General features: G+C 42.2%; 1 protein-coding gene across 2 annotated transcripts in view; it reads left to right on the top strand.

Moving 5' to 3' along the window:
* gsk3ba (glycogen synthase kinase 3 beta, genome duplicate a) overlaps positions 1 to 18,309 on the top strand; it is a 38,956-nt gene extending 20,647 nt beyond the window's left edge. The window contains exons 4-12 of one of the 2 annotated variants that reach the window (XM_044365944.1): positions 3,722 to 3,805; positions 9,767 to 9,877; positions 11,502 to 11,632; positions 11,777 to 11,883; positions 12,110 to 12,207; positions 12,345 to 12,452; positions 14,134 to 14,320; positions 14,598 to 14,696; positions 15,088 to 18,309. In XM_044365944.1, coding sequence (XP_044221879.1) covers positions 3,722 to 3,805; positions 9,767 to 9,877; positions 11,502 to 11,632; positions 11,777 to 11,883; positions 12,110 to 12,207; positions 12,345 to 12,452; positions 14,134 to 14,320; positions 14,598 to 14,696; positions 15,088 to 15,158 — 996 coding nt within the window. In that variant the 3' untranslated portion in view covers positions 15,159 to 18,309. The remainder of the gene's footprint in view (positions 1 to 3,721; positions 3,806 to 9,766; positions 9,878 to 11,501; positions 11,633 to 11,776; positions 11,884 to 12,109; positions 12,208 to 12,344; positions 12,453 to 14,133; positions 14,321 to 14,597; positions 14,697 to 15,087) is intronic. The other variant, XM_044365945.1, reaches the window with a different exon arrangement.
* The last annotated feature ends 292 nt before the right edge of the window (positions 18,310 to 18,601 follow it).

Genomic DNA, 18,601 nt, shown 5'->3' with positions numbered 1-18,601 from the left:
TGCTCATTAGCAAACCAAATGTGTATCAATCCACAGCTGAAAATAGTTCCCAACAAATCCACAATTTACTCTTATTTGAGTAACACTTGCTAAAAAATTACAGTGCCCAGCTGTTTTTAGAAATTACTTGGCCTTTTATAAAGAAAAGTTCTGAAACAATTAGTCGTTTAAATGATAAAGTTGCCAACTGTTAAATTAATCGTCAACCGTTTTGATAATCGATTCATCGTTTTATAGGGAAAAAAGTGAGATCTGATTGAAGTGTCATTCCAGTTTCTCAGATGTGAATATTTTATGGTTTCTTTAGTCTTCTATGACAATAAACTGAACTCTTTGGGTTGTGGACTGTTGGTTGGGACAAAAGAAGACATTTGAGGACGTCACCTTGAGCTTTGGGAAACAATGATCGACATTTTATGGCCCAAACAACTAATTAAACAAAACAAACAAACAACTAACTAATCAGTCAAGATAATAATTGACAGATTTATCAATAGTAATTAGTTGCAGCCCTAAATGAAACAATGTATTTGTTGCCCCTTCCTAGTATCTTCACTAGCAGCGACTGGTATTGCAACGATTAGTTGATAAACAAAATATACATCAGCAACTATTTTGCTACTCAAATTCTTGTTACTTTTTTAAGCAACGAAAATGCAAGAAATCATCTGATTTCAGCTTCTCAAATGTGACGCATTGATGCTTTTCTTTGTCATTAATGATGGTAAACTGAATATTTTGGGGTTTTGGACCGTTGGTCGGACAATACAAGACATTTGAAGATGTCACCTTTGATTCTTGGAAATGATTCATTAATAATTATAATCGTTAGTTGCTTCCCTGCTGTCCACAGTCAGGGTAGGGATGTCAGAAAGTACTGAGTCTCTGTGATTTTGTGGGATTCATTGAGAATAAGAAAAATATAGAATAACACCAGTCTTATGCTTTAAGTTTGATCCTTTGGCTACATTCAGTTTCATCTATCTTCTGCTACTCGAGCAACACAGTAAGACAGACTCGCTTTGTCACCGGCGCCAAATACGTTTGCGTGTACGCGTGTGCACGTTTGTGTCTGTTTGTGTGGGTGATGTGCGACTGCACTATGCTCTTAATCTTTTTTGGAAACTGGATGTGGTTTTGTCTGATGATAAACATCAGCATGAAGCGCTCAGGTGTTGCATTTGAGGCATTCTTCCTCTCTCTCTCTCTCTCTTTCTCCTCCTCTCCCTCTCCATCTGTCGCTCTCTCTCTCCGTCTCCGTCTCTGCTGGCTGGGCTGCTGACACACTGGAGGATGACAGGTCAGCAGGAATGACTGCAGTATAACTGGAGCTGGGCAGGGCTGTACTGAACAGCCCGTCTGCTCCTCCTCCATATGGTACCATCTCTCTCACACATAATAAAACACACACAGATACACATAGACACACCCTAAAACACTCCCACTAAGGCACTGCAAGAAGACGAGGGCGTTGCCTGTAGTGCACGATGGTCTGTGACCCGCAAGCTATGATGTCACTTTATGAGGTGGGGGTTGTGTGTGTGTGTATGTGTGTGTGTGGTGGTAGTGTAAAGGGTGAAAAAGCAGCATGAGGACTGTGGGAACCATTTGCGTCTGCCTATAAGTGAATTAGGCTGGGAGGATTGTCTATACCAGGCTATTGAGCTACACGATGCTCTGCTGCTGCAGAGTTTAGTGGACCGACAGCTCTCTCTGCTGCGTTAAAAATGAATGAAAGGGGATTTAAATCCTCATAAAGAGGCAGAGAAGCATACAGGGACAGCAGCATATCTCCCTCTGCCAGCCAGATATTGGTCCTGACCCACATAATGAAGCAAACTCCATTTATCAGGGTTTTTTTTTTTTTTTGTCAACCACATTCAAACAGTGAATCAGTTCACTATGCAGCTTATACAGCTAAAGCAATAAGTAGCTTCATTGATAAATGCATGGATAGAGACTTAATCAGGAGTATCAAGTATTTTTTCAAGCAAAAAAAAGCTTCTTTAATGTGAATATTTGCTGGTTTTGGTGAATTTGGGACAATCAGTTAGACTCACTAAGACTTGTGAAGTGCATTTTGTCATCATTTCTTGATATTTTACAGACCAAACAGTGAATAGATTTCAGTCATTCAGATGGGCTGTAATGTAGCTTCTCAGTCAGCTTGATTACAGATACCAAAACTGCTGAAATAGAAAAAAAAAGTGGGATTCATATTTTCTACTTTCAGTCTATTTTATTTGTTCAGACACTGGAAGGATTGTAAAAGCTTCAAATATTCAATACCGCATAAGCAGAAACTACAACTACTACAAAAAACACAAGCACACACAACAAGCAACACATTTGTACATCAGGATTACATTTTTTTTTTTCTCACATTCCACAAATTATCATGTGACTCTGAAGTCAGTGGGTTAGTTGGTCATTCAGCCAGCTCCTCGTCGGCTTATCAATCAGTCGTACTGTTCTCGTGAAGCTTTGCAACAAGGTCCCGTGTTTACTCAAGATGCGGGTCAGACAGTGCACCAAGTTATTGTCTTCTTCATGGTCAGCCAGTTCATTTCACATCCTGCGAGAGCCTCATGACCCTCATGACAGCTATAGCTTGGTATTCAGTCAGTTAACTCAGGAATCTGATTAGTCTCCTGGTTTGTCACTTTGTCAATTGGAATATACGGCTGAACAAAAGCGTAGGAAACAAGCTGATTACATTCTGGTTATTATTCATACTTTCCATTCTGCACTCCATTGAGTTTTGAAGAAACTGAAACCTGACTGTAATAATTAATAAAAATGTATTTCAATGATATCATTACTCACAGCTGTTTATTCATATCAATGAATAGTACAAAATTCACACATTTCTACTTTTCAAGCTGCACGTGACTCCTACATCAAAAGTCTGATTGTTACATAATTACTCCACTAATCAGGCACATTCAGATTTTTACTTTTGTCCCCTTGGTTCGGACCATTCACCAGATTCTCCAAATGTTATCTGACCACTTTAGATCAAGTCAACACAATAAAGATGAAGAGGGCGAGCGAGGGAGAAATGGAAACAGGGAGAAAATCTGAACTATAATGGAGGCTTTATGTAATGCTTGATTTCCTGCCAACCCTGGAGAATGTTGAAGTCCATATGCACAGCCATTTTCTGCATGGACACACTGTATATGAATATAGATGGAAGGATTCAGTGCTTACATTGTTTTAGCAGCCCTGTGAAGGTCTGTGGTTCATCACACACACACACACACACGTCTCTTTCTAAGAACTGTTTCAGCTTGTCTGTCTGTGTTTTGCTTTACAGGGGCTGTTTTTTATTAGTTTTATTAGTTATTGGCACTTTTTTAATGGCAACAGGAGACACAATACAGAATCGTGTCGTCATGTTTTTGTGAAGAAATGAATCTTTTTTTCTAGCATTCCTTCGCTGTTACCACTTCTAATTCTCTCAAATCCTGATTCTGGCCACATTTGAGCTTGTGACAGTGACGTGGCGTCAACGAGATGATTGTTTGGCAAGACGATGAGTGGCATGTGACATGTAACGCTGTCAACTTCTAGTCGGAAAGAAACTGTCCCTTGTCGTGCGGTTTTGTCCTATGAAAAGATTTCATGGTCACCTGAAGGTCCACAAACCAACTATTTGTGTTATTAGCGTGGCAGATGTCTGTAACTTCAATGTTTTTCATGTTTTTGTCTTCTACAGAATCGTGAGCTGCAGATCATGAGGAAGTTGGACCATTGCAACATAGTCCGCCTGCGCTACTTCTTCTACTCCAGTGGAGACAAGGTCAGTGGCTTGAATGTGCTTCTTATCCATCATCTATGTGTCCATGTAGGCTGCATAATTGTGTTCAATTCCCCATATAGTGGCAGTTTTACCATCTTCCAAGTTCCTCAGCCACTTCATCTGCCAAGTATTTTAGTTTTGACTCGTGCTCCACTGAATTCAATCTCATTTTATTGTGAAAACCCTACTCACAACTCAACAGGAGGCAAGGAAATATTGAAAAATGATTTGAAGTGATAAAGCCTGGTGGGGGCATTTGATGCCTTTTATTATAGTGACACTGAAGAGATGATAAGAGTTATATGTGCCTTTTAATGGCAACAGGATGAAATGGCAACAGGAAACAGGCCACACAATACATAATTGTGTCGTCATGTTTTTGTGAAGAAATGAATGTCCAACATTCTTTCGCTGTCACCACTTCCAATTATCTCAAATCCTGATTTGGGGCACAATGAGTTTGCGACAGTAACGTGGCGTCAACAAGATCTGACTTAATAACAGTATAAAAATACCAGAAAATAACAAAAAGCATGATATGTCCCCCTTTAAAATAAAAAAGTGGATTTTACATACTGTCAAATCTAAAAAAAAATGAATCTGTTTTTCGGCATATTAATGTTTCTAATGTTCAAATAGACGCAAAATTCTTCTTGATTTCGTGGAAAAGGTGTATGACTTATTCTCTAAGAAGCTTGATGACTTCTTTCTAGTATCTAGTTTTCATCTTTTAGATCTCCTCAAGCTTCCAGTTAGCCTCAATCAGTGTAATAAAATAGTTTTGCTTTCTCTCATGTTCAGAGTCATGGTGATTATTAATGGTCATCAGACTATCTAATAAAGTCATGAATGTAAGCATTTTGCCATGACTGCTCTGCCTCTTTTAGTTTATACTCTCCCTACGCTGGACAGTCTGCGCCCGTCAGCTGCTCCATCTCCCATCATATGTCTGCCTCCTGGCTCGTTCCACTGTAATAAATACATTAGTACGACACGCTACATCGTGTCAGGGAAGTCCCTCTCCGCGGCCCCAGCCTCGCTGTCTGTCTCCATCGACCATCAGTGGTGCCCCGGAGACTACGAGGCTGGACTATGTCATTCAGCTAGCTGACAAACCAGGCAGAGATCCATGTGTCAAATATAGACACACATGGACCTGGCACACGCGACTATAACCGTGACACTGCAGTTAGGAATGCTTCTCTGCCGCACGTCTACCGAAGCCAAGGGAAGCTGTTTTAGAGGAGGGGGTAAGTGAGAGGTGGGTAGACCGGAGGGTGTCTGTTAATTATAGACTACTTCAGGACCTCCCCTCCGTGCTCGTAAGCTCCACCCGGTACCCACCCTTCGCCTCATGCCATGTGCTCACTGGCCTCCGGGAATCACAGCCAATTCTCGGTATACCAACACACCGACAGCGCTGACATGTCACATGAATGACTTACACCTTTCAACTTTGACTTTTGGAATCGCAACATTTAATCTGACTAATTCACAGCTTTTTAATTTTTTTTTTTATTTACACTCTTTAAACCCCCCCCCCCCCCCTCCCCCTCCCCTCTCCCCCCGCGCCCTCCTCCTCCTCCTCCTCCTCCTCATCCTGTGTCCCCTCTCATGTATCTTATTTCCTCTCCCTCCTCCTCTTCCTCCCTTCAACGTATCACTCCAGTCTAATTATGGAGACTGGCACCGTGTTGCTGGTATGGGGATTTACTACCCGTAGAGTGAGGGCTGGTGAAGTAGGTAAAAGGTGATGTCATGTGAACAGGATGGGTAAAATTGATGAACAGATGACAGATGTGTACTAAAAGAGAGGGGGAGTGGCGGACGGACAGAGTTGAGATGAGGTCGGGTGCGTGTAGGTGTTGTCCTGATGTTAAGGGGGTCCGTGCTGGGTGCAGTTGTGAGCCAGGCTAGGAACTAGTGGTGCTGTAGCCTTCAGCATGTGCACAGGTAGTCTTATGTAACTGCTGGCATGTGGCGTGCTCGATACACACTGTGTGCCTTTTTTGCCCTTTAACCGTTTGTATAATGCTGTTCAAACAGAAGGCCGATGGTCAAAAACAGCGTAGGCAGGTAGGCAAATAGCGGTCTGACTTCTACTTCTTCAAAATATGTTGTCGAAAAGAAAACGCAGGTCAGACGTTCAGCTGACACGGAGTCGCCCTCCCTCAGAATTTCATCTGTGCACATACACAACACACACATCACACACACACAGCTGCTTTCAATAACTCAGCTTGATTCTCTGACATACAAACATATATAACGTCATGAATAACTGTCATGAAGCTACAGGCCTCAAAAAGAGTTTCTCTTAGGTCTGTAATGAACAATTCAGTTCACTTGCAAAATGTATAAACTAGCGGCGACATGGCTGCATGAACCTATTAGTGAGCCCCTGCTGAGCTCTACATGACGCCGAGTTCCCATTAGATCCAGAGTAGAGCTGCAGTGATTAGTCGAACGACAGAAAATTAATCAGCAACTATTTTGATAATCAGTTAATCGTTTCAGTAAGTTTTCAAGAAGGACGTCTGCTTCCAGCTTCTCAAATGTGATGATTTTCGTTTTTTTGCTTCGTCATATATGACACAACATTTAATATCTTTGGTTTTAGACTGTTAGTCAGACAAAGCGGGCACATTGAAGACGTCACCGTGGCCTCAGAAATGACAATTTAATTGATTAATCGAGAAAATAATCAGCAGATTAATTGATAATGAAAATAATCGTTGGTTGTAGCTATAGTCCAGAGTAGAGCTGCAACATTTGATCCATTTAAATTGATCGGTCGAATCAACAGAAAAGTAATCTAATCCAACTATTTTGACAATCCATTCATTGTTTTGAGTCATTTTGTAAGAAAAAATACAAAAACCATCTGGTTCGAGCTTCTTAAATGTGAATATTTCCTGGTTTCTTGCGTCTCCTGTGACGGTAAACTGAACATCTCTGGGTCATGGACTGTTGGTCAAAACATGACATTTTAGGTTGCACCTTTTGGCTTTGGGAAACAGTGATCGACACGATTTTATACATCAAACTAATCAATAATGAAAATAATCTTTAGTTACGGCCACAGTCCAGAGCCGACAGCAGACTACAGATGGCAGCTTGGTTTTTTTTCCCAGAGACCCAGAAACCAACCGATCCCCCTACGCTGGAATAATACCACCTGTCCACAGGCTTTCTGTAATCTGATTAAATACAACTTTGTTAAGGAACAAGCAACATGAGAGCACAATATAAAAACAGTCAAATAATAAAGCCCCTGAGACTAGATTTTGACAGAAGACCCCTCTACAACACAGAGCCACACGATAAGGTCATATTGTTAATATAGTTCCTTACTGTTGCAGAGAGTTTGCTGCTTTTCTCGGTTTTATATCTTTGTAAGCTAAATATCTTTGGATTGTGGGTTGTTGGTGATTACCTTGGGCTTTGGGAGACTGTGATGGACATTTTTTTTTTACTATTTTAATATTTCATAGTCTTTGAGTAATGAAAAGATTAAAGGTTTTTTGTCTGTTAAAGCACTAGTTGGTTTAAAAGAATAAGCTCGTTTGTCAGCTTTTGAGCAGATTTGACACTTTTTAATAGTCGTGTGTTTTATCCAGAGATCTCTCACATTCAGGCTGGATTACCCATGATTCTCTAGGTGGAAATGACTAAGTGGTAATCTGATTAATTGCCAATGGGGGGGGCTGCATTTGTACTTAAGCTGTATCTCAATAATCTTTAAACAGTCTCCTGTCTTCCGTCCTTGATTTCACAGATTCATTAACTCTGGCTGTTGTGTTCTTTTTCTCTAATCATTTGGATTTACATATTCATTATATCAAGTGCTGACGTATGTAACGTGATGTAAACAGTCTTGCACGCTGTATGTCACATACTGTACAAGCCCCTTCTTTTTTTTTTCACAATGTAGCACAGTGATTGTTGGTGAAAGATGACTGAGCCAGTTGTTCAGGTGCAAGCGTTTTTCTCATCAAATTAGAGGCTGAATTATTTAGCCGGGAGTGAACCAATCAGATCCCCCGCCTGGCTAACCATCTTGGAACAAGCCAAGGAAGTGGCTTTGTAGTGAGGCAGGAAGTGAGTCACGGCTGTTGCTAGGCTAAATATAGCTATGGTGCTGCTAGCAGGAGGCGGAGAGCAAGCTCTGTAGTCGTCACAAATGTTATCAATGGGAGTTGTAGAAGGAAGGGGATGCGCGCATGCAAACACACACACACACACACACACACACACACACACACACACACACACACACACACACACACACAGAGCCAGAAGGAGAGAGAGAGACGCACAGAAAGAGAGCTGTGACAGATGAGCGTTCAAGTGAGGCTACCTGTGGCTGAGAGCTGTTCAGGAAATGATGCTCATCGTCACCGTCTGCACCCGTCTGCACTCCCCAGTACCGCCGTCCTTCTCCTACACTCTATCACCGTATATGTGTCTATTCGTCTGAGTGTGAGACGGAGAGAGCAGTCAGAACAAAGCAGGGCATTGAGCTGACACAAGTGTACCACACAGTCTGTCTGGGAGTTCCTCAAGGGCCCCGGCTCACTCATTGTGCTACGCAGACCTGCAGATAACCAGCTCTGGTGCAAAAACACCAGGGGCCGTATTCACAAAACATCCTAAGGCTGAAAGTAGCTCCTGAGTTAGGAGAAACTCCTGATAATGAACGTCGTAAAGCATATGTTGATGGCGGGTGAGTTAATAAGGATATGTGTACACCAGAGATGAAGGTTTACACAACTCTCCACTACTTGGACACTGGGGAAAAAAAAGGCAGTTTGGAGCGCCGACGAACTTCCGCTCCTCGGGCCCCATTTTGTTTTACAGTTGGAAGTTGTACATTAAATAATCATCAACTGCAATAAATAAATGAAGTGATTTCATGGCCATCTCTGGATTACCTGGTAAAATAAATGTCGAGTTATCCCATCAAAGGATAAAGATTTGTTCAGTCAACTGGAAAAAACAAGATGGTGTTTGATGTCAGATACAATCTACTCGACAAGTCAATATTTTATTCTGTTTCATGGATGAATTTTGTGACAGTGTATAAAATATTTAAAATATTTGTTAATGAAATAAACCTATCTGTCTATGTTCTTTTGAAGGTATATTATTTGTACTACATTTTCAGCCCTAAATACTTATGAGGCAAAAATACATAGGCATGTTATCTGCTGGTTTAAAAAAGCCAAACAGATTCAATCTGTAGCTGATAACTGTGTTGCATCGCCCAACCCTAAAGCGGCCCAAACCTGTTCCAACCAACAACCATCAGGGACAGGCAGACTAACTGTGAAAGCATGTATGTGAGTGGGCTCCTCTCTGAATCATAGAGGTGCCTTATATCTAAAAAACATTTAAAAACTGTAACACGTAAGTACGAGCTAGCGGTTATGATTTTCACGAGAAACACCCAATGACTCAGCGCTGGCTACCTCCGGTCAGAAATCAAAGGAAAAAGGAAGTCCTAGAATAATTGGGTGGAGAAGCCTCAGATACAGCATCCCTTCAGGGTCAGTGTGCTGGCTTCATCCAACCAGGAAACGAGGAAGTGATATCACTGTCTGCGGCCACTGTTGGAGTCCAGGACGTCATGACACATTCTTGTGTGTTTCCTGCCCTCAGGGGGAGAACCCTACACAATGAATCCCCAGTTCAACTGTGAAAAAAAACATCATTTAGATCAGCTCCCAAATGGCTTGATTCATCAGGGAAAACACACAGCAGAAACCACAGAATAAGTGAGGGAAGGGGAAGGGTTGGGAAGAGAGGTTTCTCTAAAACAATTGACCTAATGTGCGGCGGACACGCACATAGATGTGTGCATTTGTAGCTAATGAATGTAAGATATTTATCGTTAGAGAATTTGTCCGTATGTGTTCATGTGTGACCTCTATTTTCCCCTTTTGTGCTTCTCTCTAACAGAAAGATGAAGTGTATCTGAATTTGGTTCTGGACTACGTTCCCGAGACGGTCTACAGAGTGGCCAGACACTACAGCCGAGCCAAACAGACTCTGCCCATGGTTTATGTCAAGGTATGTAAGTCTGTGTGTCTGTCACAGCGTTCATACTCCATGTTAGTGTTTCAGCAGAGTTGAACCATCATGATATTTAACAAAACTCCCAGATAACATCTATTCTCAGTAGAGTTCCATGAAACAGCTTTAAAGTTTTTGGTTCTACAAAATAGGAAATATCTCTTTATTTTATTTAATTACATAAAAATACATATTGAATTCTTACACCAGACAATCCACATGTTGCTTTGAGCTGCTGATTTTTGCTACCTTAGCTGGAAATACTGTGCATAATGTTTCCTGATTTTTTATTAGATGAGTCCTTTCATTTGATTGCACTGCAAGAATGGATTGAAAGTTTGTTTGTTGTTTTTCTCTTTTTTTGTTGATTTATAATGTTGGCTCTGCTAAGGTTACACAGTACTTTAACCTCCCAGACTGTGAAGGTCGAACAAAAATGTTTGTTTTTTTTTCCAAAACCTTTGCCGTAAGTGGTTTGAGACTGAATAGTTTCCACATTGCCGTCAGAGGTGAACTATCATGATTAACACAAATATTTCTGCGTCACTGTCAGTAAAAAAAAAAATACATTCAGCTTTACTCAGTCTGCCACCACAGTAACAGCGCTGTCCTCAGACAGCACAACTGATAAATGAGCCGGCGGATTAGTCTGTAACATTCATCACCGGTATTGTGATGATTGTGCTTTTTCCTTTAATGGATCCCAGTGAATTTCAAGGTGTGGGATGTAAACAAATTCAAAAAAAAACACCAGCGTAGTTTGGAATGTGGCTCACTTATGGGTGGTTTCACATTTTAGACACAAAATAAATGATCTCCCCCTCTTAGTTTGTCCAAGATTACATACAAGAGTTTCAGTGAGTTTATCTTCCCAGATAGCTTGGAAACACCAGTGAAAACACCTGCATGTACCGTGTATATTTTGGGATAAAGTAAAGGAGAGAGATCATTTATTTTTTAAGACCTGACACACAGTTAACCTCTGCTGACACAAGAGGCGTATTTACTTTTGGGTACCCTGTTTTTTTTTTTATGAATTTGAGTTTCTTTACTGATCCTTCTGGCATCACTGTATGCAAAAGGCAAAGGGGTGGACTGATCTTTTCACTGTTCTATCAACTTTGTGAGAGTCATTGAAGAAAGTAATTGCACGCTGCCGTGTCTGCTCAGTCTAAATTATATTTCTGTCTCAAAACACCCACAATAAATCAGTCCCACCTTTTTAACACCCTGTTATCACAAATAAAGCTCCTCTTGTCATCACACAGGATAATAAAATGTAAATGATAGCTTAACGTAAACATTTGTTAGACATGTAGATGCGTGCGTTATCCACCAAAATCAGCCTCTGAAGATATCTCAAGTGAGAAAGAGCCAACGCAGTCGCAGAAACATGTTTCATTTTATCTCCACCGTGTTTTCATACTTCTTAACACAAAGTTCAAGAGTTTGAAGAAGCAGTGTGTGTGTGACGCCACCTTCTAAACATTCGCTGATAAACCGATACTGCTACTTGACAAGACTGAAATGGTTTCTCGAGTGGATCTTTCCAGACTTAAACTCTGTAATAAAAACTGAGCTTGTGTGTGTGTCTGTCTCTTTTTTTTTTTTCTGTGTGTAGTTGTACATGTACCAGCTGTTCAGGAGTCTGGCCTACATCCATTCGTTTGGGATCTGCCATCGGGACATCAAGCCCCAGAATCTGCTGCTGGATCCAGAGACCGCTGTGCTCAAGCTCTGCGACTTCGGCAGGTGAGATGCGAGCCCGGTCCTAAAAGCAGGGACACGTTTACTCTTTAAGTTCATATTTTCCTTATTTCGGTCGCGACATTTGGCAACAAACTGTGCTGATGTCGAACGGTGATTCTGATTATGTGCTTTTGATTTTATGCGCAGTGCTAAGCAGCTGGTCCGCGGAGAGCCTAATGTGTCCTACATCTGCTCTCGCTACTATCGGGCCCCTGAGCTCATCTTTGGTGCCACTGACTACACCTCAAGCATAGGTAGGATGACTCCATCTGTCACAGTCAACGCTTAACCATTGAGCCACTTAAAAAAAACAACTTAAATTAACCAAATGATAGACTCACATTGACAAATTGTTATTAGAAGTTCTGTATTATTTTCTGCATTTGTAGACCGGAACAAAATGTTAACCAGCAGTAGATTACAGTCATGTCGGCTTTCGCTCCTCTTTTGCTCATGTTTGACTTTCTTTGTCTTTTTTAGACGTGTGGTCAGCCGGCTGCGTGCTAGCAGAGCTGTTGCTAGGACAACCGATCTTCCCTGGTGACAGTGGAGTGGATCAGTTGGTTGAAATTATCAAGGTAACGACCGACAGGAGTGGCCCACTAGATGTACAGAGGAGTCTGTTTTATTTTTCAGGAAGTGAGTAGAATTCCAAGTTGATGATGTAACGTTGCGACCTCTTTGTCCTGTTCTTTCTACCTAAATGATCTTCTAGGTTCTCGGCACCCCGACCCGAGAGCAGATCCGCGAGATGAACCCCAACTACACCGAGTTCAAATTTCCCCAGATCAAGGCACATCCTTGGACTAAGGTGAGTCAACAGGTACAGGAGCCCTTTTACTTCTCTTTAAGATCCACCGCTACAGCATCTCCCCATGCTTGTCATTATGCCTGCATGCCACTCCACAGCCATCCAGCCCCATCCCCCAACCCCCAACCCATCCAGCCTCACCAACCCCATCACCAAACAGAGCTGCATGAAAGTTTAATAGCTGCAAACCTACTCTGAGCTTTTTAGACTTTACGAAGGACTGATACAAATAAAGCACAAGCAGTTTTCAGGCAATAGGCTGAACTTTCATCACATAACTCCTATTTAGTAATTTTCCTTTTTCTACCGCATGTAAAGCATTTAACAAGGCAGTATGGCTGCTTTATACTGGTGTCAACGCCTTGTTCCTGTTTGAATATCCTTGAGAATACAAATTCAGCACCTGTCACATTTACATTGTTGGTGTTAGGTGGAAAAATCCATCACTTAATGATTTTATGGCTGACAAAATGCTGTAAAACCTTTTCACATCCTATTGTTTAAACTGAAAATGTCCATCAAGCAAATACATGTTTCCCCTCCTTAGTTCTTGACAATTTGTAGCACTGTTGCTGTTCACCCCACAACAGTATCATGGCTGCGCCCTAAAAGTCGCTGAGTCAACGCGTCAGTCGATAAGCCCGAGTCACATTTTGTCAGTGGAATCACTGCCTTTTTTTTTTTTTTTAGCCACGTCATTACACACAGTGACGCAGGCTGACGGCATTAAAGGCTGTAAATTTGTACAGATTCTTGTCTCTAATTGACCTAAATAACACAACTGACGTTCTCACATCACAAATAATGAACAACAGCATTACAACACGAGTCTTACAGGTAAAATTAGAGACTCATGTAGGCTGTTGTATCAGTTTAGCGTGGGGGCAACCGCTCTGCAGGTGCGTTTGATTATACTGCAACTGGGCGGAGACATTAATAATATTTCTCATCGGAGGTTGTATTGAGGAAAGAAACAAAAGTAGTAATGTTGTTTTGGATGTAGGCCTATGGGAATGAAATATATGTAATGACAAATATAGAGGAGAATATGAGAATACATGCCCTGGCCCCCATTTGGCAGATGTTTTGGACTGACTCTTAATAAAACATGTTTTTAGGGTTGGTTGTGATGAATCTGTGTCATCTCACAGCAGTGTCTTGAACCACAAATATGACCAAAGTGTCCACCCTGCTCAGTCAGTTCTTACTCGGCCCTGCTTCAGCTGTCAGTGTGACACTGACATATCATCCAAACTGTCACATGGTTCTCCGCTTCATGCTCTCATCTTGGTGCATGTTTTTTTTTTTAAATCAAATGGGATACAGCAAAAGTGGGAAACTCTCTTCCTGACTTCCCCTCAGCCGTCCCACCCACAGCTCTTCCATTGGATAACAGAGTCGTCCAATCAGCAGGCAGCAGCAGGTCCTCACGCTGCCTCTCAGGCGCCCTGCTGTGGTCGCTTTTTGTAACTGCATTCAGTCAGAGCTGCTCAGTAAATCATGCATTCATTTATACATCCCAGTACCAGTTTCATATGATACATTAAAAATCATCTCTTCATCTTCTAGCAGACATGCTTGTCTTGTGTTTGTGTTAACAACAGTGACTGTTTAATTGTATTTGATGGCACTCATGAATAGACCTCATGTGATCCCGGTTGAAGTCTGACTGTCTGTCTTAATTGGTGTTCAGGTGTTCCGGCCGCGCACGCCCCCTGAGGCCATCGCCCTGTGCTCTCGCCTGCTGGAGTACACGCCCACAGCACGCCTCACCCCTCTAGAGGCCTGCGCACACTCCTTCTTCGACGAGCTGCGCGACCCCAACGTCAAACTGCCCAACGGGAGGGAGAAGCCCTCACTCTTCAATTTCACCACCCAAGGTGCGTACGTGCTCAGAACAGATCCATGCAGATGTAGTCAGAGGCAAATAACACGCTTTGCATTGCCAAAAAACATTTATTAAAATAACACATTTAGAAGATTGGTGATCTGTAGTTTGAATAATGACTCAGTTTACCCATTTATATAAAATTATGGTGCCAATTTATTTCCTTCACTGTCAAAATTATTCCTGCCTCTTAGTAGCACATATAGTATATCATCTATGTGTGAAGTTACAGGTTTGTAAAAACATGACCTGGCAACTTTCTCTTTCAGAGTTATCCAGTAATCCATCTTTGGTCTCCATACTCATCCCTGCCCACGCCCGCAGCCAGGCCTCTGCCTCTACCCCAACCAACGCCTCTGCCACCACAGGTAAGAACCACACCTCCTCCACCAGACACTTGCAGCTCAATATTTATTGGTTTACAACACTGGTTGTGGTCTGCTGTTAGCCCCTAGACCCTAAACATGCTGTTGCTTTGACTAGAGGCAGCTGCTTACCTTTCCCACATGATTGCAACTGGGTCAATGTCATATGTTCACACCTGCCCAGCTGCTACATGCAACCTTTAACTGTTGGTCACATTCTCTGCCTGAATTTTCCCAGCAGCTTTGAGGTGGCTGTAAGGGGAGTTTACAGAAGGACACACAGTCTTTTACATTTAGCTCTCACTGTTCTGTGTCTTTCTTTCTTTACCTTTTTCCTTATTAAGTTCAGGTAATCGTTTTACTGCAAATGACAAGTTCCTCTTCTTGTCCATAGATGGTAGCAGCACAGAACGAGTTTCCAGCACCACCACCGCCTCTGCCTCGGCCTCCAACTCCACCTCCTGAGCCTGCAGAGCACCCGCCCCGCCCCGGTCTCAGCCCCAGCCCACGGCCTCTCCATTGCCCCGGCCAGGGGGTGAGCTCCGCTCAGCTCTGCTCTGCCCTGCTCTCCTCCCTGACAACAGCGGAGCGATGCTGACGCAGTCCGGGTTCAACAGCTAGCCAACAGCCCCATGCCTCGACCACAAACCAAGTACCCCTAATCCACTTCCTTTGACCCCGACTGGCCCCTCATCCAGCTGTTTGAACTCTACTCCATCCTCCGTCAAAGACGTCTCTCCGTGCCCTTTCAACGGGGAAGCAAAGCGCAGAGCCAGAGGTGTTTGTCGACTGTACTAAAGATAAAAGTACACTGTACATGTATACACAATGCTAGCCTGCTAATGTTTGTAAGAGGACAATCTGTAGAAAAAAAGTCCTACGCTGTCCCCCCCCCCCCCCCCCCCTTTCCCTCGTCCTCCCCTACATTGTCCAATTTTTCTGCATCCTCATCCTTTGACCTCTGACCCCTGTGTCACCTGACCGACTCCCCCTCCTCCCCTCCCCCCCTTTGTTTCCTCCTGTAGTGCATGGCCTGAGTATGGTTAGGATCACCCGGGGGTCACTCCCACCCCCGCCCTCTCACTTCTCACCTCCGCAGACAAGGCATGAGGCTCACGCACGCGTATACACACATACACACTCATAAACAAACACACGCACACACAAACACACACACACACATCCTCAGACACATGGATGCATGATGATCCTGGATGTATGTGCGGGGTAATGTTTGGACGGGTTCTTTTTTTTTTTTTTTTTTTTTGCCTGGGGTTGTTTTTAAATGGTTAGCAAGCTGTTTTACTCGACCTTATTTTAAATTTTTGTTTTGTACTCCCGGGCAGATGTTCTTGGATTGCCATGTGCGATGGATGTGACATGTATCTGGTCCTGTGTGCTTGTATAATATATACATACAATACAAAACAAACATGCATACATACACAGTTTATATATTACTTTTCCTTATGTATAAAAAGTATATATAGATATATGTATATTAACTACAATGGTTCAGAAATCATTTATGGTGAGCTCATATCTGGCAGAGCAGTGGCAATATTTGCTGCTGCCTAAAGACAATAGATCTAGATAAGGTGGTGTTTTTGTTTTTTTCTGGTTTAGCTGGAGTGTGTTAAGATTCCAGCAGTCACTTCCCTGCTCTCCTGTGTTGTCTGTATTAAAGCTGTAGATGGATTTAGGGCAGTGCTCTATTCCCCGTCTTTGTACCGACTCTGTCTGTAACAGTGTTTTCTGTGACAGTGCAGTGTCTAGACAAACAACCCCCCCCTCCTCTCTCTCTCTCTCTCTGTCTCTGTGAAGAATTCAAGATGTTTCTTAACACTCACCTCTCCTCCACTTCTTGAGAAGTATCAGCTGTGGTTCTCGGGGGTCTCCTGACACGCCGCTGACTGTCTCATGTGTTGTGACCACTGACTGAAGTGTTAGCCTAGCGTTCTCTCTCTTTCTCCACCTGCCGCACATAGAGCCATTTGGTACAGTCCGTCGAACCGTCTTATTTACAGAGAATACTCACTACAAAATGAGAAAACAAAAAAAAAAAAAAAAAAAAAAGAGAAGGAAAAAAAAAAAAGCTGAATTTGTATATACAGTATAAATGCTCCTCACCAAAATTCTGACTTGTATGACTTGTATGTTGTTTTTTTATGTTGTTATGTTGATTATTTTTTTTCCATGTTGTGTTCAAGGTATGTATATATGCAGACCCATGTACTGTTTATGAGCAAAAACAAAGATGACAAAGGGTAGGGAAAGTAATGAAAAAGATATTAAAAAAAAAAACAAAACAGAATCAGGGCAAAACTGATGTTGTTTATGGATATTGTAGATGATGATCAGCTTTATCCAGCCATATGTTCAATCTTACCTGTACAGTACAGTAGATGACAGCTGTATTATTGTAACAAGAACTAGTTATGTATAGTGTAACTATAGTTTGGAGTGCCTTTGCTTTCATACACCTTCGCCTTGTTTCCCCCCTCACCCGGCCCCCGCCATCACTCCCCCCCCCCCCTCCCCTCCCTGATATTGTGACTCTCCCTTTGGTGCTGTTGAATGTCCTGCTATCCTACAACACAATCACATGCACACTGATACACACTTTTCAGTCCCCTCTGCTTGCACCTCTTTCCCCTTCTTCATTGCACACTTCTATGTAATATACAGACATTCATTGTAAGGATATTTTTCCTTTACTGAAGATACAGTAGAAAAGTGTTTATTTTAATAGATGTTAAAAGGTTTTATCTTGGACACATAGAGACGCACAAACATGTGTACCACGGTCCTGGCACGGACTCCGGGGCATGAAGTGTGGTTGGGGTGGGGAGGGGGGGGGGGGGGGGGGGGCTGTTGTGGATGGTGGTGGTGGCAGCGGTGGTTTAAAAAAAGGCCTAAAATATACTGTATATATAAAATACAGTACAGTTTCTGTATTACTCACAGTGTTGGTTCTGTTACCAAAGCCAAACTATGATGTAGTTATGATGAGCCATCCTCAGAGGCAATAATGTATTCATGTCCCCCCCCCCCCCTCCTCCCCTTCTCTGGATATGTCGTTGCTTCTCTGTCCTCTTGTTCATTCTCCTCCTTGTCTGCATATTTTGGGGGGAATTCAGTAGCACCTAAGGGGTCGAGTCATGTAGCCTTTCTCCTGTCTCCTGCTTGCTGTAATTTTGCATTCATGAACGTGTTGCAACCCTCCACTAGAGAGTTTGACCACTTCACCCTACCCCCTAACTCCAGTTCAATAAAAACACCACAAAGGTTACCAAAAAAGAAGACAAGCAAGTACACATGCTAGTGTATTATACTAGTGCATTATACTTGCATAAACACTAGTATAATGTGCCAACTGGGGTTAAAGAAAAGAAAAATCATAGAAAATACTACAAAAACATCCAGTATAACAGTACTACTACTTGAATGCCTCCGTTTGTGACTGAAATTTTTATTTCATTTGTTTTTCTTTTGTTCTGTGAAGGTATGCTAAATGTGCGCCTCTGTAAATATTCCCTCTGCGTGCTCTGAGGAATAGTTCCCTGGTACTGTAATTTGCATTAAATAAAGAGTAGGATAGCCTGGAAATGATCAAGCTCATTGTTTGTTTTGTCTTCTTTAAATGAGTGTGCTGTTGTCTCTTTAAAATTGATGTTAGGGGTTGGTATGTATGTAGCCCCTGAGAGTAAAATTTTAACTGTCAAAATTTTAAGAATGATGTAATTTTTCTCTTAGAGTTGAGAATAAGTGTGAAGACTTGGTCTCATGCTCCTAATTGCAGAGGCAGCAGTGACACACTCCCATATTTTGGAAAATTATGATAAATTGATGAAACCTACAAAGTCACACTACTTTTTCAATATGAAGAAGATTTTTTAATATATGTA

The sequence above is a fragment of the Thunnus albacares genome, chromosome 11, assembly GCF_914725855.1.
Source record: "Thunnus albacares chromosome 11, fThuAlb1.1, whole genome shotgun sequence".
Lineage (NCBI taxonomy): Eukaryota > Metazoa > Chordata > Actinopteri > Scombriformes > Scombridae > Thunnus > Thunnus albacares.
This window is presented reverse-complemented; position numbering and strand designations above follow the sequence as displayed.